The sequence below is a fragment of the Enhydra lutris genome, unplaced genomic scaffold (assembly GCF_002288905.1).
Source record: "Enhydra lutris kenyoni isolate GAN:26980312 unplaced genomic scaffold, ASM228890v2 scaffoldscaffold58, whole genome shotgun sequence".
NCBI lineage: Eukaryota > Metazoa > Chordata > Mammalia > Carnivora > Mustelidae > Enhydra > Enhydra lutris.
The window spans coordinates 7,684,877-7,710,308 of NW_019154142.1; the positions used below are offsets into that span (position 1 = coordinate 7,684,877).

The 25,432-nt window shown below is 38.5% G+C and overlaps 1 protein-coding gene across 1 annotated transcript in view; it reads left to right on the forward strand.

The window, feature by feature from the left end:
* Positions 1-21,730, forward strand: part of LOC111158295 (SEC63 homolog, protein translocation regulator) — a 74,851-nt gene extending 53,121 nt beyond the window's left edge. The window contains exons 17-21 of the mRNA XM_022520232.1: positions 1,509-1,667; positions 5,824-5,925; positions 9,370-9,468; positions 19,544-19,648; positions 20,674-21,730. Of these exons, the coding sequence (XP_022375940.1) occupies positions 1,509-1,667; positions 5,824-5,925; positions 9,370-9,468; positions 19,544-19,648; positions 20,674-20,817 (609 nt within the window). The 3' untranslated portion in view covers positions 20,818-21,730. The remainder of the gene's footprint in view (positions 1-1,508; positions 1,668-5,823; positions 5,926-9,369; positions 9,469-19,543; positions 19,649-20,673) is intronic.
* The last annotated feature ends 3,702 nt before the right edge of the window (positions 21,731-25,432 follow it).

Sequence of the window (25,432 nt, forward strand, 5' to 3'; positions counted from 1 at the left end):
TCTGCTTCCCCCTCTCTCTCTCTGCCTACCTCTCTGACTACTTGTGATCTCTCTCTGTCAAATAAATAAATAAAATCTTAAAAAAAAAAAAAGGGATTTTAGTTTTAGAGTACACTTCTTTTTCTTTTTCTTCTTCTTCTTCTTCTTTTTTTTTTTTTTTTTTAAAGATTTTATTCATCTTCTTGACAGAGACAGACACAGGGAGAGAGGGAACACAAGCAGGAGTAGCAGAGGGAGAGGGAGAAGCAGGCTTCCCACCAAGCAGGGAACCCAGTATGGAGCTTGATCCTAGGACCCTGGGATCATGACCTGAGCTGAAGGCAGACACTTAACGACCGAGCCACCCAGGCGCCCCTAGAGTCCGTTTCTTTAACAAATTCTACTTTTTTCCTTATATCAATTTTAGTTTCCTTATATCAATCAAATTACACTTCCCAAGGAATTTGTCCATTTCTTCTAAGTTATCAAGTTTATTGACAGAGTAATTGATAATGTCCTCTCTTTGTAATTTTTTTGGATCTGTAGTAATGTCTCTTTTATTCCTATTATTCTCTTTTTCCTTTGATCAGTCTTGCCTAATAAGTCTTCTCTCAGTTTTATTAATCTTTTCAAAGAACCAACTTTTGGTTTTGTTTAGATTTCCCTTTGCGTATCTGCCTTCTCTTAAATTGATTTCAGGTCTGTTTTATTTACTTTGAGTTTTTTTGTATTTAATTTGCTCTCTTTTTTCTTCTTGAAATGGATTAGTAAATATTTTGTCTGGGATATTGGCTTTCCTTACTACATTATGCTGTATCAGCTATAGAAGATAATATTAAATTCTCAAAGCAGTACTTTTCTACGAGCTTTCCATTTCCTCATTTCAAATAAAATACATTGTATAAGTGGGGTGCCTGGGTGGCTCAGTTGGTTGAGTATCTGACTCTTGTTTCTGCTCAGATCGTGATCTCAGGGTCATGAGATGGAGCTCTGTATCCTCAGGCTCCACACTCAACAGGGAGTCTGCTTGAGATTCTCTTTACCTTTTCCCCTCCCCCTTGCTCGTGCCACATGCGCATGCTCACTCTCTCAAATGAATAAATCTTTAATTAAAAAAATATGTATTATATATTTGATGTTTTGAAAGATGAGCCATGTTGCCATTGTGGTAGTAGTATACTTTATGCTTTAAAGATAAAATATTTTTTATTTTACAAACAAATAACAAATATTTTTTATTTTACAAATTTTTATTTTATTTTAAAATATTTTTATTTTATTTTATTTTTTATTTACAAACATGAAAAATAAATAAAATAACTAACAATAGACAAATAAGCCAAATGTTAAAGTCTTTAGTCTGATTACCACATATTTATAAATACGTGTGTTTATAATTCTTTAAAATTCTGTATGAATAGTGGAATTATAATCTTGAACTAATTTAATTATAATGACATTAAGTTAGCTTCAGGGATTCAGAATTCGCTGAGATATTCAGAACTTCTGTGGTTGCTTTTTTCTTTCAGGAAGCTGCAGTAAAGGAAGACGAAGAAGAAGTTTCTGACAAAGGCAGTGATTCTGAAGAAGAAGAAACCAATAGAGAATCCCAAAGTGAAAAAGATGATGGTAGTGACAGAGACTCTGATAGAGAGCAAGATGAAAAACAGAACAAAGATGATGAAGCAGTAAGACTTATAGGTTTAAATAATTAGAATGATATACCTCTGATAGTTACGTTTTTTGTGGTTTTTCATTTGTGTACTTGTTTGTATGTTTGTCTTAAACAATACCAGTATATTTTATAATCTTCTCTTATTTTGCAAGAATATGTTTGTGGGATGGTGGCCAGAATTATAAAGAAGAATAGTTTCTAACAAGGATTGGCTCTCTTAATTTTCTTAAATCTTAAATTGCTGTTAGTATAGGATGCAGATCTGAGGTGAAGTCAGTTTTGTGTCTTACAGTAATTTTCACCATTGGAGCTGAGTCTGCAAATCAATTAGGAAAGGTGGGTTATGGTCTAAGCAATTACTTAGAAGAGTCTTTCAAAAGTTCCAGGTAGTGTTTAAAAGTAAAGAAACATTATTGTGGACTCTAATGTCAAGAGGTTGGTTAAGGAGAAGACTAACATTTACAGAATGCCACCTTATTTCAAGCGGTATATAAGATATTAAGAAAAGGAGGAGTCTCTAAGGGACTTACTAAGATTGTAAGGGTAGAGAGAATAGAAAAAAAAAAAAATCTCATGGTGTGGCATTAAGTTGCACCTGATTTTTGGATGGGCTGTAGAAAAGAGGGTTTGGTGAACAAATAATGGGTCCTTAGAGACTTACTGCAAATTATCTGTAAACTGATCAACCATTCCTTTGTTTGTGTTGTTCTGTTTTTTCTGACTGGGCTAAAAGTTACCCTTGTGGATTAGGAGAGAAAAGGGGATTCCCTGACTAGCCTGTGAGGCACAGGTAGAGGCGAAAAAGAGGATAAAAAAGTAAAGGGCAAAGGATAAAAGTATAAGGAATTGCAGGCATGCCTTGGAGATATTACAGGCTTAGTTCCAGACCACCACAATGACACCAACATTGCAGTAAAGAAAATCAAGTGAATTTTTTGGTTTCCTATTGGATATAAAAGTTATGTTTATACTATTTTGTAGTGTAGTCTAACATACATGCCTTAACAACATACATGCTTTAATTAAAACATTCTTTATTGTTATAAAATGCTAACCATCATCTGAGCTTTCAGCGAGTTGTAAACTTTTTGCTGGTGGAAACTCTTGCCTAAGTGTTGATGGCTGCTAACTCTTCAGTGGTGCTTGCTGAAGGTTGGGGTGACTGGGGCAGTTTTTTAAATAAGATGACATAAAGTTTGCTGCATTGACTCTTCCTTTCACAAATGATTTCTCTGTAGCATGAGATGCTGTTGGATAGCGTTTTATCCACAGTAGAACTTCCAGAATTGGAGTCAGACCTCTCAAATCCTGATGCTGCTTCATCAGCTAAGTTTCTGTCATATTCTGAATCTTTTGTTGGCATTGCAGCAGTCTTGACAGCGTCTGCACCAGGAGTAGATTTCATCTCAGGAAGCCGCTGTCTGTGCTCAGCCACCAGAAGCAGCTCCTCATGAGAGTAACCTTTTCTCATGAGATGGCAGCAGTGCAGGCCCACCTGCAGGCACCACCTCTAATTGCAGACCTCTTGCTGTTTCTACCACATCTGCAGTTACTTCTCCCACTGGAGTCTTGAACCCCTCCAGGTCATCCATGAGGGTTGGAATCAGCTTCTTCCAAACTCCTGTGAATACTGATATTTTGACCTCTTCCCATGAATCATAAATGTTCTTGATGGCATGTAAAAGGCCGAATGAGAAGATTTTCATTATACTTTGCCCAGATCCACCAGAGGAGTCACTCACTGTGTGTGGCAGCTATCACCTTAAAGTATTTCTAAACTAGTAAGACCTGAAAGTGGTAGTTATTCTTTGGTTCATTCGCTGCAGAATGGATGTTGTGTCTGCAGACGTGAACACAGCATCAATCTTACTGTGTCTCCATCAGAGCTCTTGGGTGACCAGCTGCATTGTCAATGAGCAGTAATACTTTGCAATTTTTAGTAGTTGGTCTCAACAGTGGGCTTAAAATACTCAGTAAACCATGTTGTAGACAAATGTGCTGTCCTTCAGGCTTGGTTGTTCCATTTAGAGAGCACTTGCAGAGGAGATTCTGCATATTTCTTAAGGGCCCTAGGATTTTCAGAAAGGTCGGTGAGTAGTGGCCTTCACTGAACATCACCAGCTGCATTAGCTCCTAACAGGAGAGTCAGCCTGTCTTTTGAAGCCAGGCATTGACTTCTCTCTAGCTCTGAAAGTCCTAGATGGGATCTTCTTCACGTATAAGGCTGTTCTTCAGTACAAGGTTGAAAGTCTGTCCTGTAGTGTAGCCACCTTGGATTCTCCGAGCAGGATCCTGTGCAGAACCTGCTGCAGCTTCTACACCCGCACTTGCTGCCTCGCCTTGCCCTTTCCTGTTACGGAGACGCCTTCTTTCCTTAAGACTCATGAACCAACCTTTGCTAGCTGCAAATTTTTCTTCTGCAGCTTCCTCACCTCTCTTAGTCTTGATAGAGTTGAAGGGACAGGTCCTTGCTTTGGATTAAGATTTGGCTTAAAGAAATATTGTGGCTAGTTTGATCTTCTGTCCAGACCCCTAAAACTTTCTCCATACGTGCACTAAGGTTGTTTCGCTTTCTTAACCTCTCGTGTCTTCCCTGGAGTGGCACTTTTAATCCCCTTCCAGAATTTTTCCTGTGCATTCACAGCTTGGCTGGCTGTTTGGCACAAGAGGCCTAGCTTTCAGTTTATCTCGGCTTTCAACTTGCCTTCTTCACTTCACGAAGCTTAATCATTTCTAGCTTTTGATTTAAAGTGAGAGACTCTCAGCTCTTCCTTTCAGTTGAACACTCAGAGGCTATTGTAGGGTTATTAATGGGCCTAATTTCAATATTGTGTCTCAGGGAGGCCCAAGGAGAAGGGGGAGAGATGGGGAACAACCCATTGTTGTTGCAGTCAGTACACACACATTTATTGACTAAGTTTGCCATCTTATGTAAACATGGTTCGTGTTGTCCCAGACAGTTACTGTAGTACATCAGAGATCAGTGATCACAGATTATCATAGCAAATATAATAAAAAGGCTTAAAATATTGCAAGAATTACCAAAATGTAACACAGAGACTCAAAGTGAGCAAATGAGTGCGGTTGGAGAAATGGCAGCAATAGACTTGCTCAACAGAGGGTTGCCACAAACCTTCACCTTGTGAAAACCACAGTATCTGCGAAGCACGCAGATGTGCAAAGTACAATTAAGTAAGGTATGCTGTAATGTGGTGGGGAGTTTGCCATTGGGAGTGGTGGGGGAAAACAAGGATGACTTTTTAGCAGTTGCTGGCCCTTGACTGTTTTTGTACTTTGGGAATTAAATTGATTGCCAAGATATTAAAGCCTATTAAGGGAATTATTTCTCCAGGCGTGCTTTGAGAAAGAGTTGACATACTCCTTTCTGAGTATAGTATTAGGATTAGGAGAGGTGACAGACTAGTTTCTTTAGATACCAAAAATACATTCATTCAGTTGTCAAATAATTATCCAAACAGTTATTCATTATCTGTCACACGGCAAGCACTGTGTTTGATGAGAGAGGAATGCAAGCCAAATGTAAAACAGTTTCTGCCCTTGAATGATAGTAGGCTAGTGCGGAAGGCAGACATGTAAGTAAACATTAGGGTACAAAAGAGATTATGCACAGTTTGTGCAAGGTACAGTGATAACACAAAGGAGGGAATGATCAACTCAGTTGAGGGAAATTTCTGGTATTCAGGAGCTCCTGGTTTAGGTTTTAGCAGCTCCCGAAGAAATAATAGTAGGAATTTGCCAGGTTAGAGAAAGAGAAAACAAAAATCCAAACATGGTTTAGGAGGAGTGAAACAGCTTGGTGAGAAGTCAAGGTAGTTTGAAGTGACAAGAATAGAAAGTGCAAAATAAATAATAATAATGATGATAATAAAAAAAGAATAGAAAGTGCAAAGAGACAGGCAGTGACAGGAGACTGAAGAGATTGGCCCAGGTCAGATCATGACTGTGTAGTTCATGCTAAAGGGCTTAGATTTGATTTATGAAATGATATGTTGTAACAGTTTTGAGCAGGGAAATGATCAGGTCTGTGGGACTGAACTCGGTGGTAGTTAGCATTGTCAGGAATAATAGCTGGAAGAAGGATGGAAACTCTTCAGTGAGAATAATTGAAAACATGCTTGATTTCAAGTGTTTGATTTTTACTTTACTAGGAGTGGCAAGAATTACAACAAAGTATACAGCGAAAGGAGAGAGCTCTCCTGGAGACCAAATCAAAGATAACACATCCTGTTTATAGTCTTTACTTTCCTGAGGTGAGTTATTCATGTTTTCCTTACTCCATTTACTTTCTCTTCAGGTAGTTTTCAGTTGCTTGTTATCCCTCTATGGTGTATACTGGCTCAAATGTGCTAAAGATGATCCATTCTTGATAGGCCACATTTTGAAGGATACCTTTCAGTGCGAATCAGATTTAGTGAACGTGTCGTTTAATGGGGGGATTGTTAACTCTGTAAGTACTTCTGCGGTTTCCTGGGCTTCTTTTCTGTGCCTGGATAACTAGAGGTTGTGCTGATGATTTCTCTTTAGCAGTTCAGGCAGTCTTTCCGACAAGTGTGTATTTTGCCCTCATCATAGGACTACATGGGTTTTGTGAATCCCTCACGCCTGTCAAGTTTTGGGTAGGAAGAAAAAAGTTCTTAAATATTTTTCTCATGGGTTTTCTCTGATGGTCCTATACTGGCCACCTGGAGCCATTACAGTTGCTCTGGCCCTCGTAATTGCCCCAGTCCATGGGAATAGCCAATGGCTGTGAGACCAGCTAAGTCTGTAAGAGTTGAGAGTGGCTGAGCCCCAAGCTTAGGACAGATTGATCAGTGATCTTTGTTCTCTTGTCCTTATTTGGTTTGTGCTTTTGTCCTGCTCAACTGTGGATGTTGAGTTTTTTGTCTTTCCAATGAATTTGGGAATTGCATGAGGTTTTGCTTTTGCCACGGTTCTGTCTATGGCCAGAGGTCAAGAACTGGTTGTCTCTTAGTTCAGGGAAGCTGTTCCACAGACTGCTTCACAGCTTTGCCATAGAACCTTCTGCTCAGCACTCATGTTTGGCAGGTGCTTTCATGTATAAATCTGCTTTCTGCTTTAGAATGTCAATCCAGAGTTGCTGGGGGCTGTTGAAGGCAAAATTCCCAAGTAATTTGGCTTTCCTAATAATAAATGAATGGCTCTGCACAGACTGTTGTTTTGACTTGGAAAGAAGTCAGCCCAGGATTCCACGTTAACGCGCTTGCTGATCTTCTGGCGTGTCCTGAGCTTTAGCCCATCTGTTGAAGGCATTTTGCCCATTGCACTAGTAGCCTGCCAACCCCAAGGCTCCCGAAGTCAAGCAAGTGAATTCCACTCATTGATTGGCTTTAAAAGTGCCATGGGATGTTATAAGCTGCATAATTTGTACCCTTATAACAGACCGTTCATTTTAGACTGTGCTTAGTTAATAAGCAAAACGTTCATTCACTGCCTTAGAACATTTAGCCTTGAAAATGCCTTTTTCTAATTTAAGCTACAACTGCACTGTACACATCTCAAAGTACCATTTATCAGATAAAATTTATTTAGGATTTTCCTAACATCTACCTGTCTACCTTCCATGTACCTACCAGACTGCCCTAACAGCTTCACTACCCACTTAAACTGCTTTAAGTTTTATGATTATAATTGACTTACATGTTACTGAAACTCATTCAATGGCGAGGAATCTCACCCAGCAGAAAAACTGTTACATCGAAGATGCAAATAACTCATGTGACAACTTATTTTCCACTTTTACTATGTGCATCAGAGAGTCTGTGCATAAGTACAATGCCATGGAGTGGTATTCACTAGCTTCTTAACTATTCTTGAATGAATCTCATTTTAATCAAGTAACCTGGGAGATCAGAGGGAAAGACATTCTCTTAGTGAAGAGGTAAAGAAGAATTGCACATTCTTGAGTGCTTCTTATATTACATATACGTTCTGGTAATGAGATTTCAGACAATGAAATGTCAGAACTAAAATGATTCAGGTGTCTACCTCATTTCATTACTAATCATGATTATCATTTTTTTAGAAGATTTTTTTATTTAATTGACAGAGCGGGCTTGTGCACACAAGCCGCGGGAGGGGCAGAGAACCAGGCTCCCGGCTGAGCAGGGAGCCCACGACAGGAAGATGCGGTGCTGGATCCCAGGACCGTGGGATCATGACCTGAGCCAAAGGCAGATGCTTAAGGACTGAGCTGCCCAGGCGCCCCCATGATTATTATTTGTCATGATCAGTGTTCTAGACATTCTAACATTGCTGGTATTATCTCAGCTCATCCTCACAACACATCCTGAGTTAGGCACTCATCATTTAACAGAGAAGAAAAGTGACATTTAGCGAAGTGAAATAGTCCAGGTCTGTGTGGCTTTGAAACAGGCATTGGCTAAACAACAGCCTGCAGACAAGTCAGCCTCCCTGCCTGTTTTACGAATGACGTTTTATTGGAGCACAGTCACACTCATGTTCGTGTTACTGTGGCCGAGTTGAGTACTTGTGACTCAGACTCTGGCCTGCTTTGAGTCCATTATGTTTTTACCCACTTTGTGTGTGCAACACATGGAGACAAACACACATATATACACATATATCTATTGTGGTAGTCCCCCTCGGGTTAAGCAGAAGTTAGATTAAACATGTACTTCTGACTTACTTATTCTGCTTATTAATGTTGTTGTAGTGCTTTAAAGTTTACAGGAGTTTTTAGTTGACCTTAGTGTAGCATTCTTAGAAAGATAATCAAATTTTAATGTCTTGTGGATAAAATAAAATAGAAAGTGCCAGTGATTTTGGCTTAAAAAGACATTTTCCCTATGATACTGTTTTCAGTAAAAAGTTTTTTTAACTTTTGGATAGTTGAAAATTTAGAACTGTCTAGTGTTGTTTTGGTTGAGTATTTACAATAGAATAGAGTTTGTTTATTCTTTAGCTCCAAAACGTTTTCTTTAAGCCATTTTAGAAAGCTGTCTTCCCTGACCAATTCTTAAGCAGTGGATACCAAGAGATGACTAAGCAGTTACCGACGTGTCCCGCATAGCAGTACTCACTGAGCACATTGAAGCTTGGTGCTTCCAGACTGTGTGGACTTCTGTGGCAGTTTCGAAACTTTACTGACCTTTTTTTCTATTCCTAATCTTTTATGAGGTTCTACTGAAAATGCTGCACTTAATAAAATCATGTGCAGTGAAGAGTATAGATAGACTTTTAAATCTGAGATGCTCTATTATGAGTGATATATTTTAATGATTTCTGATTTGGTTGCCCAAGTCCCTTCCACTCCTACTTTCTGGCCCTTGCTTCTTACTAGGTAAGATTACCAAGATTATTTGCTAGATGATATTGTAGTGTGGTTTATAATGTTTTATTTTTTAGGCTGTTTTTTTTGTCATTTAAGGCTAATACAGGGGTTTTTAATACAGAGGGCCATCAGTAGGGCTTTTTAAGGGGCCATTTGAAACCCCCAAATTACATGCAGAATTCTTTTGGACAGCAGATCTACAAATGGTTAAGAATGATTTATTCATTCAGTAAATATTAAATATCTACTTTGTACCAGGCACTGTATCTATGCTGGAAATACTGCAGTGATAAAACCAGAACAGTATGTCTAAGAGGAGACGAGGCAGAACAGTTATTTCTCTAGTTCTTTCTGATAATATAAATTTTTTTTTTCTTTGCAGGAAAAACAAGAATGGTGGTGGCTTTATATTGCAGATAGGAAGGAACAGACATTAATATCTATGCCATATCATGTGTGTACACTAAAAGATACAGAAGAGGTAATTATCCAACACCATTATTTCAGTTTTTACAAACACCTGGCATCTCACCATCATGCTTCTTCATAAAGTCTTTCTTAGAAGTCAGCTTATCATATATGGCTTATTGTATTTTATTTGTTAAGGCACATTTTATAACTGTTCTCTAGTGTCTTTTGGGAGTAGTCGATTAGAAATTTATACAGTGTTGTTAGAGGTAGGCAACTTGATCAGTGTTCAAAACTTGTTTTCAACTTATTTTTGGGAGTTTTCACTGTTAGTGTCTGAGAACATACGCCTTTTGTTCTCCTGTCCAGAACTTAGTTGTATTTTACAAAAATTTATGATTTTTATCCTCATTGGATTAGTGCTAAGATAAATATCTTTGGTCTTAAAAACAAATTTAAGAACTGGTAATTAGATTTTGAGAGTGGAATTTTTGATTATGTGGTGTTATTCATTGGTAATGTCATCACTACTGTATCATGATGAGCATGTTTTATTTGTTTATCTTGTTTTTCTTCATTGTTTCATGCTACTTCTCTAGAAAGAGCAAGGTTTTTTAGAATTTCAAGATAGTTCTGTGATATTGATTTTTAATCCAAAAGTATTTTTCCCCTTTTATAACCAAGTAGTAAATGTATGAAGTAGTTTGTTGTTGTTTATTTGACACTTAGAGTTAGTGTTAACTTAAAGGATATTTCTTGGATAGAGCAGTTTTATTACTATTTTTTAAATTTAAGTTTTACCTATTTTTGAGCAGATAATAAATTCACCTAGTTAATATTTCATAAGATACACAAAAGTGCATCCACTGAAACATCCCTCTCAGTCACCCATTTTCCTTCCTGGAGGCCAATGATGTTAAACAAAATTTTTGTGTATTCCTCATGTAATACTGTGTATAAATTACAAGGAAATACACATATGTATTTTCTCCAGTATTGCATACAAAATAGCATACACCTTACCTTTTTCTCTCTGATCTTTTATTTTAAAAAGTTTCAAACCTATAGAAATGTTGCAAGCATACTATTATGAACTCCCATATCCTTCATCTCTACTCATCAGTTAACATTTTGCCTTATATTTAAGATAGTTTAATATCTTTCTCTGCATGTGTGCCTGTAGACATCATGACATTGTAACCCTAAATACTTAACCATGTATCTCCTAAAAACAAAGGCCATCTCCTACATAAGCCCAATAAAATTACTATATTCAGGAAATTTAACATTGATATGGTATTTATCTAATGTGCAGTCCATATTCAGATTTCCTTAATTATTTCACTAATGTCTGTTATAGTTTTTGTTTTGTTTTCAAAATTCAGGATCCGTTCAAGGATCATGCATTGCATTTGGTTGTCAATCTTCTTTATTCTAGAACTCTTGGTGTTTTGTTTTTTTAAATTTTGCATGCCATCAAAATTTTTGAAGAATCCAGGCAAAATATTTTGTAGAATATCCATCAGTTTAATTTGTCTCATTGGTTACTCATGATTGTATTCATCTTAAATATTTTTGGCAAAAATACTACATAAGCGATATAACCTTCTTATGGGGCACATTATATCATTTTGCCCCACACTGGTGATACAATGGTTAGACATTTAATTAAGGCTTTTCTCTACTATAAAAGGTATTTTTTTCCTCTAATCTTTCAGGTAATACTTGGGCACTATGTTAATATTCTCTACTAGTCTTTTATTTGTTCATTTTAATATACATTGCTGATTCTTGCCTTAATCACTTTTTACTATGCTACTTATACTCAGTGTAAGTATAAATTTTGTATCTCAGGAGTGAAACTGAACGTCTTCCAGTGTATTTGAGTTGTACTTATTTTTATGTCTGTTTTTGACCATTGTTCATTTTTTGTTGAGTTATTGGTCTTTTAATTGGTTTGGGGAATTGTTTTAAATGTTACATCTCTTTGTGATATTTGTTGCAAATACTTCTCCCTAGTTTGTTTTACTATTGCAGTTGTTTTTACCAAGCAAAAGCACAAACATTATTTATTTGGGTTTTTTTGGTAGTGTGATTTAGTAATTTTTTCTTTTACAATTTCTGGGTTTTGTGGTATATTTAGAAAGTCAAATTGTGAGATTAATGTTAAAAAATAATATTCCCATGAATTTTTTAGTTCATTTTTCCTAGTTGGTTTTTTTAATATATAACCTTGCCTACAAAATCTGGATTTTGGAGATTGGAGACAGATCACCAGAACATCCAAATGCCATCTTAATAACTTATTCTTCCTTTGTATGAGTGGAAACGAAATTTTTTCCTTAAGTTTTTATTTTAATCACCTGGTGCTCATCACAAGTGCACTTCTTAATCCCCATCACCTTTTCACCCATTCCCTGCCCGCCTCCTCTCTGATAACCATTGGTTCTCTGTAGTGGAGAGTCTGTTTCCTGGTTTGTCTTTCTCTCTTTTTTACTCCCTTTGCTCATTTATTTTGCTCCTTAAATTTCACATATGAGTGAAGTCTTATGGTGTTATCTCTCTCTCTGACTGACTTATTTCACTTAGCATTATAAGCTCTAGCTCTATCCATGTCATTGCAAATGGCAAGATTTCATTCTTTTTTTGTGGCTGAGTAATAGTGCATTGTATGTATGTGTATACCCCATCTTTATCCATTCATCAGTTGATGGATATTTGGTCTGCTTCCATAATTTGGCTATTGTAAATGCTGCTGTAAATACAGGGGTGCATGTATCTCCTTGAGTTAGTGGGGTTTTTTTTTTTTTTTTAAGATTTATTTATTTTACAGAGAGAGAGCAAGAGCAAGGGGAGGGGCATAGGGAGAGGGAGAGAGAATCCCAGGCAGACTCTCTGCTGAGCACAGAGCCCAACATGGGGCTTGTTCCATGACCCTGAGACCATGACCTGAGCCGAAACCAAGTCAGATGCTCAACTGACTAGCCACCCAGGTGCCCCTGAATTAGTGTTTTTGTACTTTTGGGGTAAATACCCAGTAATATGATTGCTAGATTGTAGGGTGCTTCTGTTTTTAACTTTTTGAAGAACCTCAGTGGTGTTTTTCACAGTGGCTGCACCCGTTTGTAGCCCACCAACAATGCAAGAGGGTTCTGTTTTCTTCATATCCTTGGCAATACCAGTTGTTTCATATGTTTTTGATTTTAGTCATTCTCACAGGTGTGAGGTGATATCTCATTGTAGTTTTGACCAGTGTGTCCCTGATAAGTCATGTTGAGCATCTGTTCATATGTCTGTTGGCCATCTGTATGGCTTTTTTGAAGCAATGTTCATGACTGCACCACAGTCGATACATCCAGCTACATCTGCTGAGCCATCTCTCACCAAAATGACTAGGAGGAGGAATGCTCAACAGAAGAAAAATTCAGAGGCTGGGCCTTCTGCAATAGAGCTAATGGCTATCGACATAGACAATATGTCAGGAAGGGAATTCAGGCTAACAATTACCCAGGCAATAGCTAGGTTGGAGAAAGCCATGGATGACAAAATGGAATTGATTACGGCAGAACTAAAAGCCACCAGGGATGATGTTCACAATGTTAGGGCAGAACTGAAAGCCACCAGGGATGATGTTCACAGTGTTTTCAATGAGTTCCAATCTAATCTAAATTCTCTAAAAGCTAAGGTAACTGAGACAGAAGATAGAATTAGTGATCTGGAGGACAAACAGAGAGAAAGGATCAGAAGGAAGCCTGGAACAAACAGCTTAGAAGCCACGAAAACAGAATTAGGGAAATAAATGACGCCATGAAACGTTCCAATGTCAGAATTATTGGAATCCCTGAGGGGGAGGAGAAAGAAAGAAGTCTAGAAGATATAGTGGAACAAATTCTCCATGAAAATTTTCCCAATCTCGCGAATGGAACCAGCGTTCATGTACTAGAGGCAGAACGGTCTCCCTCCAAGATTATAGAATCTTGAAAGTCCTCGAGACACCTGATAGTAAAAATGAGGAATCATAATTGTAGACAGGCTCTCTTGAAGGCAGCGAGGACAAAGAAGCTCCTTATATACAGAGGAAAGCCCATCAGAATAACGTCAGACCTGTCCACAGAAACCTGGCAAGCCAGAAAGGGCTGGCAAGATATATTCAGGGCACTAAATGAGAAGAACATGCAGCCAAGAATACTTTATCCAGCAAGACTGACATTCAAAATGGATGGAGAGATAAAGAGTTTCCAAGATCGGCAAGGCTTAAAAGAGTATGTGACCACCAAGCCGACACTCTAGGAAATATTAAGGGGGGGTTCTATAAAAGAGGAAAAATCCTAAGAATATCATTGAACAGAAATATGGAGACAATCTACAGAAAGAAAGACTTCAAAGGTAACACGATGTCAATAAAAACGTATTTATCAATAATCACTCTGAATGTGAATGGCCTAAGTGCGCCCATAAAACGACACAGGGTTGCAGATTGGATAAAACGACAGGACCCATCCATATGTTGTCTACAAGAGACCCATTTCGAACCTAAAGATACACCCAGACTGAAAGTGAAGGGATGGAGAAGCATCTTTCATGCCAGTGGGCCTCAAAAGAAGGCCGGGGTAGTGATTCTCATATCAGACAAATTAGATTTTAAACTAAAGACTGTAGTCAGAGATACAGAAGGACACTACATAATTCTTAAAGGGACCATCCACCAAGAAGATCTAACAATTGTAAATATCTATGCCCCTAATATGGGAGCAGCCAATTACATAAGAAAACTATTAATCAAGATAAAGAGTCATATTGATATGAATACATTAATAGTAGGAGATCTTAACACGCCTCTCTCAGTAATAGATCATCCAAGCAGAAAATCAGTAAAGAAACAAGAGCATTGAATGACACATTGGACCAGATGGACCTCATAGATATATACAGAACATTCCACCCTAAAACAACAGAATACTCATTCCTCTCAAGTGCACATGGAACCTTCTCTTTTGTCCATTTTAATTGGAATACTTGTTTTTTGCATATTGAGTTTTATAAGTTCTTTATATATTTGGATATTAGTCCTCCCCCCCCTTTTTTTAAGATTTACTTATTTGAGAGAAGAGGGAGAGAGAGCAGGAGGAGGAGCAGAGGGAGCAGGGAGAGAAGCAGACTGCTGACTGAGTGAGGAGCCTGACACAGAGCTCAGTCCCATGATCCTGAGATCATGACCTGAGCCCAAATCAAGAGTTGGACACTTAATCAGCTGAACCATCCAGGTGCCCCACTGGTTACTAACCCTTTATCAGATAAACCATTTGCAAATATTTTCTCCCATTCCGTAGGTTTTTGTTGATTGTTTACTATACAGAAGCTTTTTTATTGTGATGATGTCCCAATAGTTTATTTTTGCTTTTGTTTTCCTTGCCTCAGGAGACCTATCTAGAAAAGAGTTGCTATGGCCAATGTCAAAGAAGATACTGCCTGTCTTCTCTTCCAGGATTCTTGTGGTTTCAAGTATCACATTTAGGTCTTTTTTTTTTTTTTTTTAAGATTTTATTTATTTATTTGACAGAGAGAGATCACAAGTAGGCAGAGAGGCAGGCAGAGAGAGAGAGGGAAGCAGGCTCCCCGCGGAGCAGAGAACCCGATGCGGGGCTCGATCCCAGGACCCTGAGATCATGACCTGAGCCGAAGGCAGAGGCTTTAACCCACTGAGCCACCCAGGCGCCCCTCACATTTAGGTCTTTAATCCATTTGAATTTATTTTTATATGTAGGGTAAGAAAGTGGTCCAGGTTCTTTGGGCACATTGCTGTCCAAAACCATTTGTTGAAGAGACTTTTTCCCACCAGATACTCTTTTCTGCTTTGTTGAAGATGAATTGACCATATAATTGTGGGTTTAATTTAGAGATTTTCTGTTCTGTTCCATTGATCTTTGTGTCTGTTTTTGTGCCAGTACCATACTGTTTTGATCACTTCAGCTTTGTAATAAAACTTGAACTCTGGAATTGTGATGCCTCCAGCTTTGCTTTTCTTTTTCAATATTACTTTGGCTATTCAGGGTCTTTGTGGTTTCATATAAATTTTAGGATTATTTGTTCTGGTTCTGGAAAAATGCTGTTGGTATTTTGGTAGGGATTGCATTGAACGTGTAGATTGCTTTAGGTAGTATAGACATTGTAACAATATTTGTTCTTCCAATCCAGGAACCTAGAATGTCTTTCCATTTCTTTGTGTCTTCAGTTTCTTTCGTCAGTGTTTTATAGTTTTCAGAATATAGGAATAAACATCCTTGGTTAGATTTATTACTGGGTATTTTACTGCTTTTGATACAGTTGTAAATGGGATTGATTCCTTAATTTCTCTTTCTGCTGCTTCATTTTTGGTGTATAGAAATGCAGCAGATTTCTGTACATTGATTTTGTGGCCTGCAACTTTATCAGTTCTAGCAGTTTTTTGATGGAGTCTTTTGGGTTTTCTATGTATAGTATGATGTCATCAGCACATACTGAAAGATTTCTTTCTTTCTTACCAATTTGGATGCCTTTTACTTCTTTCTGTTGTCTGATTGCTGTAGCTAGGACTTCTGGTACTATGTTGAATAAAAGTGATGAGAGTAGACATCCTTGTCTTCTTCACGTTAGGAGCAAGGCTCTCAGTTTTACTCCATTGAGGATGGTGCTAGCATTGGGGTTTGCATATATGGCTGGCCTTTATTATGTTGAGGTATGTTCCCTCTACACCTACTTTATTGAGGGTTTTTTTGGTTTGTGTTGTTTTGTTTTTAAGTAGGCTCCCCACCCAGCACAGAGCCCAATGCAGGGCTTGAACTCATGACCCTGAACTGAGATCAAGAGTCAGACATTTAACTGACTGAGCCACTCTGGTGCCCCTTGTTGAGGGTTTTTATTATGAATGGATGTTTTACTTTGTCAGATGCTATTTCTGTGTCTATTGGAATGATCGTATAGCTTTTATCCTTTCTCTTATTAATGTGATGTATCACATTGGCTTGAGAATATTGAACCAGCCTTGCAACCCAAGGAAAAAAATCCCACTTCTTCATGGGTGAATGATTTTTTAGTGTATTGTTGGATTCATTTTGCTAGTATTTTATTGAGGATTTTTGCTTGTTTTCATTAGAAGTATTGGCCTGTAGTTCTCTTTTTTTGTGTTATTTTCATTTGGTTTTGGTATGAGGGTAATGCTGTCCTAGAATAAATTTGGAAGTTTCCCATCCTTTTCTATTTTTTGGAATTGTTTGAGAATAGGTAGTAACTCTTCTTTATGTTTAGTAGAAATCTGGTCCTGGACTTGTTTTTTGATTACTGATTCAATTTCTTTGCTGATTGTCATTCTGTTCAAGTTTTCCTATTTCTTCCTGTTTTAGTTTTGGTGGGCTATATGGCTCTAGGAATTCATCCATTTTTTCTAGGTTGTCCAGTTTGTTGGTACATAGTTTTTCATAATAATCTCTTATAATTGTATTTCTGTGGTGGTGGTTGTTAATTTCTCCTTCTTCATTTGCAATTTTATGTATTTGGGTCTTTTCTCTTTCTTGATAACTGGGTAGAGATTTATCAGTTTTATTGTTTGTTTTTTAAGGACCAACTCTTCGTTTCATTGATCTGTTTATTGTTTTCTTTAGTCTTCTGGGTCATTAATTTGTTCCTCTGCTGCTTCCACCCTGCCATTCATTCCATCAAGTGTGTCTAATTTTTTTTATTGAGCTCCTTATCTCTGCTATGTTATTCCTTATCTCTGTGTTAATGGTCTCACTGAAGTCTTCCACTCTTCCCTCAAGCCCAGTGAGTATCCTTATGATCATTGCTTTAGGTTCTCTACCAGGCATGTTCCTACATCTGTTTTGCTTAGATCTTCTGCCATGGCCTCGTCCTTTTCTTTCTTTTAGGAGAGATTCCTCTGTCTTCTCATTTTGTCTGTGTCTCTGTGCCTGTTTCTCTGTGTAGGAAAGTCAGCTATGTCTCCTGTTCTTGAGAGTAATGGCTTTACTTAGAGGAAGTCCTGTAGTGCTCTATAGTGTAGTGTCCCTTGTTCCCTAGGGCCTGGTGTCTCCAATGTGTGCTGTGTGGGCTTTGCTTTTGTGTTCTGGCTGCTTTATTTTTCAGGCCAGTTGTCTGCAGAGGGTCGCTTTGCCTCTTGGTGGGCAATGTTTGGTCCCTGGCCTGAATGTGGCAAGTTTTAACTAGGTGTGTTCTGGTCTGCTTGTGAAAGTCCTGTTGCCATCACCGTAGGAACTGAGGCCCTGCCAAACTTGGGGCCCACTGTGCTGGGACTGAGGCAAGTGTGACTGGGAGGGGTGGTTCCCTGGAGTACAGGTGTTGGGGGGCTTGGTGTAAGCAAGTTAGGTAGTGAGTATCGGCCCGTCGCTGCTTCCTGCAGGTGGCCCTCTCTCGTGCTGAGGGGTGAGGGTGGGGGTAATGGCCCCAGAGGGGGGTCTCTGTGGTGCCCTCTGAGATGAGTGAATACCCTCCCCACTGTGTGCCCCATGTGCTTTTCAGGTCGCTGTTTCCATGCTGTATGTCCATGGACCGTTTGCCCTGCCTTTTCTCTGAGAGCAGCCCCAGTGCCCTCTGAGCTCTCCCAGAGCCAAGCATGCTGACCTTTAAAACTCCAGGCTTGGGGCGCCTGGATGGCTCAGTCGGTTAATTGTCTGCCTTCAGCTCAGGTCATGATCCCAGAGTCCTGGGATTGAACCCCACGTCCTGCTTTCTGCTCAGCAGGAGCCTGCTTCCCCTCTTCCTGTTGCTCCCCCTGCTTGTACTCTCTCTATCAAATAAATAAATAAAAATCTTTATAAAAGGAATAAATAAAGCTCCAGGCTTTAAGCCCTGCTGGTTGCAAGAATTCACGAAATTTGCTCTCTTGCTCTCTAAGCCCATTGCTATGGGAATTCCTTTTCCCCGTGCACTCCCCTGTGTGCTAGGTAGTCTCATGCCCTTCTCTCCAACTGCCGCTCCCTCCCTACTACAGCGGCCATGATCCATTTCTATTCCAAACCGTGTCTCTACACTTCCTACCTAATCTTCGACATGGCCTCTTCTCTCTCTCACAGCCCTTAGCTCTGATTGCCGCGGTATTTAGAATGATTAGATGGTATCTAGTTGTGTTCATGGGATGTTTTGAGCCTAGGGTTCTCCTACTTCCCTGCCATCTTCTTTCCCTGGAATTGAAATTTTTAAGAGTTTGTAACTCTTTGTGTATGAAGCTTATGATTTAAAAGGAAATAAGTATCTTCTTGGCATTTTAAGGCACTAGGCACATTTTTAAAAATTTCTTTCATTTGAGTATAGTTGACATACAATGTTACATTAATTTCACGTATATAACAGTGATTCAGCTTCTCTATTTGTTATACTATATTCACAATGAGTATAGCTGTAGCTACTGTCTGTCACCATACAGTGCTATTACAATATTATTGACTCTGTTTTCTATTCTGTACTTTTTGGTTACATGACTTATTAATTCCATAACTGGAAGCCTGTATTTGGCATTCCCCTTCACCCATTTTGCTCATCCCCTCATCCCCCCAACATTCCCTCTCTCAACCATCAGTTTCTTCTCTGTATTTATAGATCAGATTCTGGTTTTTGTTTGTTTATTCATTTGTTTTGTTTTTAGATTCCACATATGGGTGAAATCATGTGGTTATTTCCAGCACTGGGCATTTGTAAAGGAAAAACTCATTACTGTGTGTTTCTCATTTACTCACACTACTGTCACACAGCGCTTTTGACACCAGGCGTGTGGGTTTTTCCCCACACCAAGCAGTTGTCTCTCACACCGGCTGAGTGCACTGCATCTTAGCTGAATGCTGGCACGATATATCTGGAGTTAGCATCAGAGCCCACAGGGTAAGGGCTCAGTTCCTTAAGACTCCACCCCCCAACCCCTCACCACGTGCTTCAGAATGCCAGTTGCAAGTCTCAAGTTGTCTGTACTTCTGACCAGCTGGCTATGAATTGGGGTTTCCGTGACCCCCTCCTTGAGTCTGATAATTTGCTAGAATGGCTCATAGAACTCAGGGAAACACATTTACTAGTTTATTATTAAAGAATATAATAAAAGACCTAGATGATGTTCTTTCTTCTATTTCTCAAAATACGGATTTTAAGTGCTGTTTTTTTTCTTCTAGGTAGAACTGAAGTTTCCTGCACCAGGCAAGCCTGGAAATTATCAGTATACAGTGTTTCTGAGATCAGACTCCTATATGGGTTTGGATCAGATTAAACCCTTGAAGGTAAGAATAGTGACTCTTCAATAAATATGGTTGCCTGTTTGAATGCATGCTTAATATACTAAGAAAGCATTTCTGGATCTGAAATGTAGAATAATAGAGGGAAAAAGATGTCCTCTCATACTTTGTATATGATACACTCAGTGGTCTACTCTTTAAATAAACTAAACTTGTTGAGTTAAAGGAGCATAATGCTTTAGAACCTTGAGTATAAATTATTAGACTGATTTAGAATATTAAATATAGATTACTTAATTGATACTCCTAATATCCTCTAGTATGCTGTGATTTTACAGGGCCTCATCAACTGGGTTCTGGGTTTTTGTTTTTGTTTTTTTTGGTATGTTTGTTTTTTAGAAAAGTACACATCTTTTCCCACAGATTCTGTTGAAGTGTTTATTAGTTTCTGAGATTAGTTTGTTTATAATCATCTTATACTTTGTTTAAGTATTATCTGAAGCATGTTCCTGTCAGTGTTTACCAGTTTCACTTGAAACCATAAAAGGCCTTCTGTTGTGTAAACACTGTGTTGGAGTATTACTGTGTGGTGCACTGGAGTCCCAGAGTAAAGGGAGCTGGGAGAGGCAGGCCTGTGTTTTCCCACAAGGGTACCATATTTCTTTCCATTGCTTATAGAATTTTACTTTATGAGTATGGAGGCTGCAAAATACCTTTTTGAAAGTCATACTTGAGTTTTTCTTCTCTCAGCAGACTTAAGACACCAGACACACTAAGACATAACTCAGTGTTCTTGCTCAAGAATCACAATTAATCTTTCATTGTACAGAATTAATAGTATAGCTTCTATAGAATTAAAATGTCAAACCGTATTAGAAATTTGACTATATTCATATGTTAGTAGATTACCTTTTTATTTCTGGGACGAATATCTATTTTAAATAAATATGTTAAATTTGGAGTAACCATTTATGGTCTATTTCTTTATAATTGCTGTGGTCAAAGAAAACCTTTTCTTTATCAGATATTTCCCCAAATTTCTGATGTCTGCATTTAATTCTTCTTTGTAGTTGGAAGTTCATGAGGCTAAACCTGTACCAGAAAATCACCCGCAGTGGGATACAGCAATAGAGGGGGATGAAGACCAGGAGGACAGCGAGGGCTTTGAAGATAGCTTTGAGGAGGAGGAAGAGGAGGAGGAAGATGATGACTAAGCCGTGCTCTGAATGGACCACAGTATTTGCAACTCTTTGCTGTTTCGGAAGTGTATAAAAAACCAGAAACAGTGCAGAACTGATGTTGAGGGAGGTGTTAGTTCTTTACTAGAAATGGGTGCATAATATAGCCTTGGTACAGTCTGAAAAACGCTTCAGGCTTGTTAAAGCCTTTCAGGTATGGGATGGTGCATTTATTTCATCGGCAAACGATAATAAACCCTTTGTTATAACTGTCCAGAGTGTGGGCTGTGTATTATCTGATCAATTTATGGTCCCAGTAAAAGTAAAGGTACATGAAAACCAGTCTATAAGTGAGCAGTTTTTCTTTGTTTAGCTTTAGTTTTCAGCAAACATTAAAGTGTGATAAACACCACACAAATATTTTAAGTAACATCTGCTCAAGTTTTAATCTTTTGATAAGCTCTGTCATTCATTTATTGACATTTTGCAGTGATACAAGACTATTTATAACAGCTCCATTCATAGCTTTAAACTTTTTATTTTTACCTGTCTTGGTCATAAGTTGGCATTCTGTCACATTCCACATAATATAGAGGGCTACATTGGGGATTTTCCTTTTCTTAATTGCCCAGAGTTATCAGACAGATTATAAACATGGCTTTTAATGGCTTAAAACATTTTTAAGCCTCTATTTTAGCAGATCAGTGCAGGATCTAATTCTTTTTATAAGCTATAGGTCTAAAAACGATTGTGGGACCATATGTTCTCTGATATTGGTGACTTATTAAACCTTTTTTAAAAGGTTCACTATAAAAGCTGAAATACATTCTTAGCTTTTAATCTACCTGACTCAGAAGACTTTTAAGGAAAAAAAAAACATAACATGCAAAGGAGGCATCTTTTTGTATTCATTTTGGACTCCTGTCAATAAAATAGAAGTTTGACTCATTTTATGTTTGTAATGGTGTGTGTCTTTTTACTTCCAGGGAAAGGATAGGATAAATCACTCTTTTATTTTCAACAAAAAATTTAATAATGTACATTACTGCAGAAGTGATCGCTATTTCTGTATGGTATAGAGAAACCCACGTGTGGGAGGAATTTCCCCCTTACCCATTGCAGCCCAGAAGGATAAGTGCTTATAAAGAGTAGAAATGTATACATGATGAAACATTGAGGTAAGAGGAATATTTTTATCACTAGATACTGAAGAAGCATATGTCTGTAATATTACAGGACTGATTGTAATAATCCTCCCCTATCAAAATCTCCGTAGGCCAAAATGCTGTTGGAATACTAATTTGTGACCTTATTGATTTAAAAGGCTGCCACATTCCATGCAGAATTATCACTGGTATTTTGTTACTGTAGTAGTTGGAAATAAAATTTGAAAACTACCAAAAACATGAATGGTTTTAGGATACAATTTCTACTGCATTCTCAAAGCAGTTTCTTCACTGGAAATTCCATCACTTGTTTTTTGTTTTGTTTTGTTTTTAAAGGTGTTAGCAAGACCCTTCCTTTTGGGGCAGTAGTGCCACTGAGTGTTTGTTTCATTTTACAGGTAGGGGGTGGGTTCACTTGTTGAGTCCGGTATTTCTGGGGGGCTGCAGCGTCAGGCGAGACGGGCTGGTCACGGAAGCGCGAGAGACGGGGGGCCAGCCTGTAGCAACAAGCAAAAGGGGGTGCTGGGAATTGTGAGCGAACAATGTGTAATGTGCCCATGTTCTGGTTTTCCTGAAAGATAATACTCAAGAAAAGTATTTCCATTCTAGTGGCTATTTTGTCTGAGGTTTTATTCTTCCAAGCAGCTGGCTTTCTGTGTTCAAGACTCCAGAGGGTGATTTCACAACCTAGTCACTCAGCACAGTACTTAGAAAAAACCAGCATCACCTTGACCTTAGAAGATCCCACCAGTCTGTTTTCCTTTCCCTTTGGGTGGTACATACGTACTTCCCAACCACGTAAGTACATTATCCTCTAATTAGTACTTTAGGTTAAAAAAACTCTTTCCACACTGCAATAGTGAAAGAACTGAGCCTTCAGTTTATGGCTCCCGTCTCTCCAGCAAATCTCTGAACTCCATCTCCCTTCTTTTGATCAAGACTTGATAACCAACCCTGGTTTGCATTTAATCTAATGGAAATTCAGTGTAGCTTTAGTTTTGTTTTCATCAAGAAACCGACATTTTTGTCAACAGAATAAATGAACACGTAGGTGAAAACATTCAGTGTGTACCCAAAGTGAAACTGGTTATTAATGAAATCAAGTTACTTAAATTGTATAATATTCTAATCTCTTTAAATTGGAGAAGAACCTATTAAAAGATAACTCTTCCATGAGGAGGCCACGGTGGAAGTTCTAGCAGTTGTTGGTTATGTGTGTATCTCAGTATCAAAAGTCAGATGTTCGTGTCCTATCTAAAAGTTGTTAGGTTTTCATGAATATTTTTAAAAACTAAACACTTCGAGCAAGGTTCTCTGTAGAAGACAATACTCTTCTAGTTCTCCCAGCTTGCACTGAGGGGTGGAGGAGGAGACTGCCCACGGCCCTCCACTGCCTGGCAGGAAGCTCAGACCTCAGTGCAAGCATCCCGGATAGGGGGGTGCCGGAGGACTGATGGGGACGGGGAGGGGGGCGGAATGATGTTGAGGAATGTAATGAAGCTCTCTGAGTACATCACTGACCATGACGTTTATCTAGTTATTTGCTTCAACAAATCAAAACCAGATGCTGGAGTGTTCTTTAGCAACAATTATTTCAAAATGTGATTCAGCACTCTACATATTTTTTGACCAGTTGTTCAACATTCGTCAAATATTCACTGAGTTTCTATGTGCCTGGGTCTGTGATTGGATACTGGGGCTATAAACATAAGAGAATCCATGGTCTTAAGGACTCACTGGTATTAGGACAGGCAGAAGTGTGGCAAGCCATTCTAATCCATCTGCATTGGCTAAACGCCATTGTTTGGAATGCTTTTTTCTTTTTTTTTTCTTTTAAGTCTTTTCCACTGTAGGTGAGGAATTTTTTTTTTTAGAAGCTAGCTATTGGCTCTTTACTTTTTTAATAAGCAACCCTCCTCCTTTATGTTTAAGTATTTCTTTAAAGCATTTTTCTCTCCAACTATTCCTACTCAACTCCATGAAATCCCCTATTTAGTTTGCCTTAAAATGGAACTGCTATCAGTGAACCATAAAGTAACATTTCACTAGCTGTGTTGTGATTAGTCCAAATAGGTCTTAAGTTAGCATCAAACATGTTCACACATTTAAACTAGATACTGGGGCTATTTTGCAAAACTTTAAAAAGCTGTGATCTTGTACATTTTTCTGTAAACGGAGCTAAAAATCCAAATACAGTGATCATTGGCGTGCTTTAGGACTGGTTTCAGGTGGGAGTGTGTTCTATCCCTGGGGTACGCAGATAATCAGTGCGTGGGGGAAAATGGGAAAATGGTTATTTGTATTTACTCTCATCCTTTTAAATTTCTATTTTTGTGTGTTTTATAATGTACATAATATATTGTACAATTGTACACTTCTATAATTCGTAAATAAATACATTTATTGGTGCATTATAATTTTTTTTCCGATTTCAGTGCATGGTCGAAACATTTGGATACATTGCTTTTAGGTATAAATAGGGTGGCACTTAAGCTAAAATGAAGGTTTGCACCTTTGGCACTCACTACTTGAATTCACAATGTGATGTTACTCTGCTGGGAGCTGGCATTCACTCTGTCTAGCCCAACTGTAGTCCCTGGGAGCAAAGTGACACTAAGATGGAACTGAGTAGGTTTCATGATGGGGTTAAGAAATGAGGGAGGAGTTCTAAGCAGATGTCCATGGAGTGGAAGTGGGGCAGGCAGAGGTTGAAGTGCTAGGGACTGCTTGCTGGGACGTCCAGCAGAGGCGACAGCTGTTAGAGGTCCCTGTGATCTGGCTGCCACAAATTAAAGGTGAGTATGGGAAGGACTGTCCACTCTCTTCTGCACCAGGTGTTTCAGCATTAACCTGTCAGGCTGCATGTGCAAAGGGAGCTGTGTTCCTTTATCTTTCTGAACACCTGAGGTTTACACTTTAAAATCTGGAAAATGGTAGCAATAGATAACAGAAATGGGAGCAGTTTCCCTAAAGAGCAGCTTCAGACTATTTCCCTGTAGTTTCCAACCTGGTTCCGGTAGAGGGCGATAGGGCTACAATTTTCATTAGCAAAGACTGGTTTAGCTTGTGGGACTAAACCAAAATTAAAGACATGCTTTGTAATTTATTCCTACTTCCACCTTCTAGGATTACCTCCTTCCCCTTTACTCTTTTAGCCCTATCTAACCTTTGTCTTTCTTACATGTATCCTTTCATAGATTATATTTACTTCTCAGTTTTTTAGCTGGAAATGCTAGGTCCCTTTGCAACAAAATCCAGAAGACAATCTGTATTTATTCATTGTGCTGGAATTGTATTAGATCATTTGCGAGAGAGGTGGAAAATTAGGTCGGACTAAAAATCCTGTTCTATGAAATTTAAATTTGGGAGGTGGTTGGTATGAAGAACAATGAAGGGTCTGAGATGCCATGTGCAGCCTAATGAGTTAACCTGCCACAGTTAGGCTCCTCTCTCAGACAGGAAAGTCCGGGGTCAGGGCACCGCAG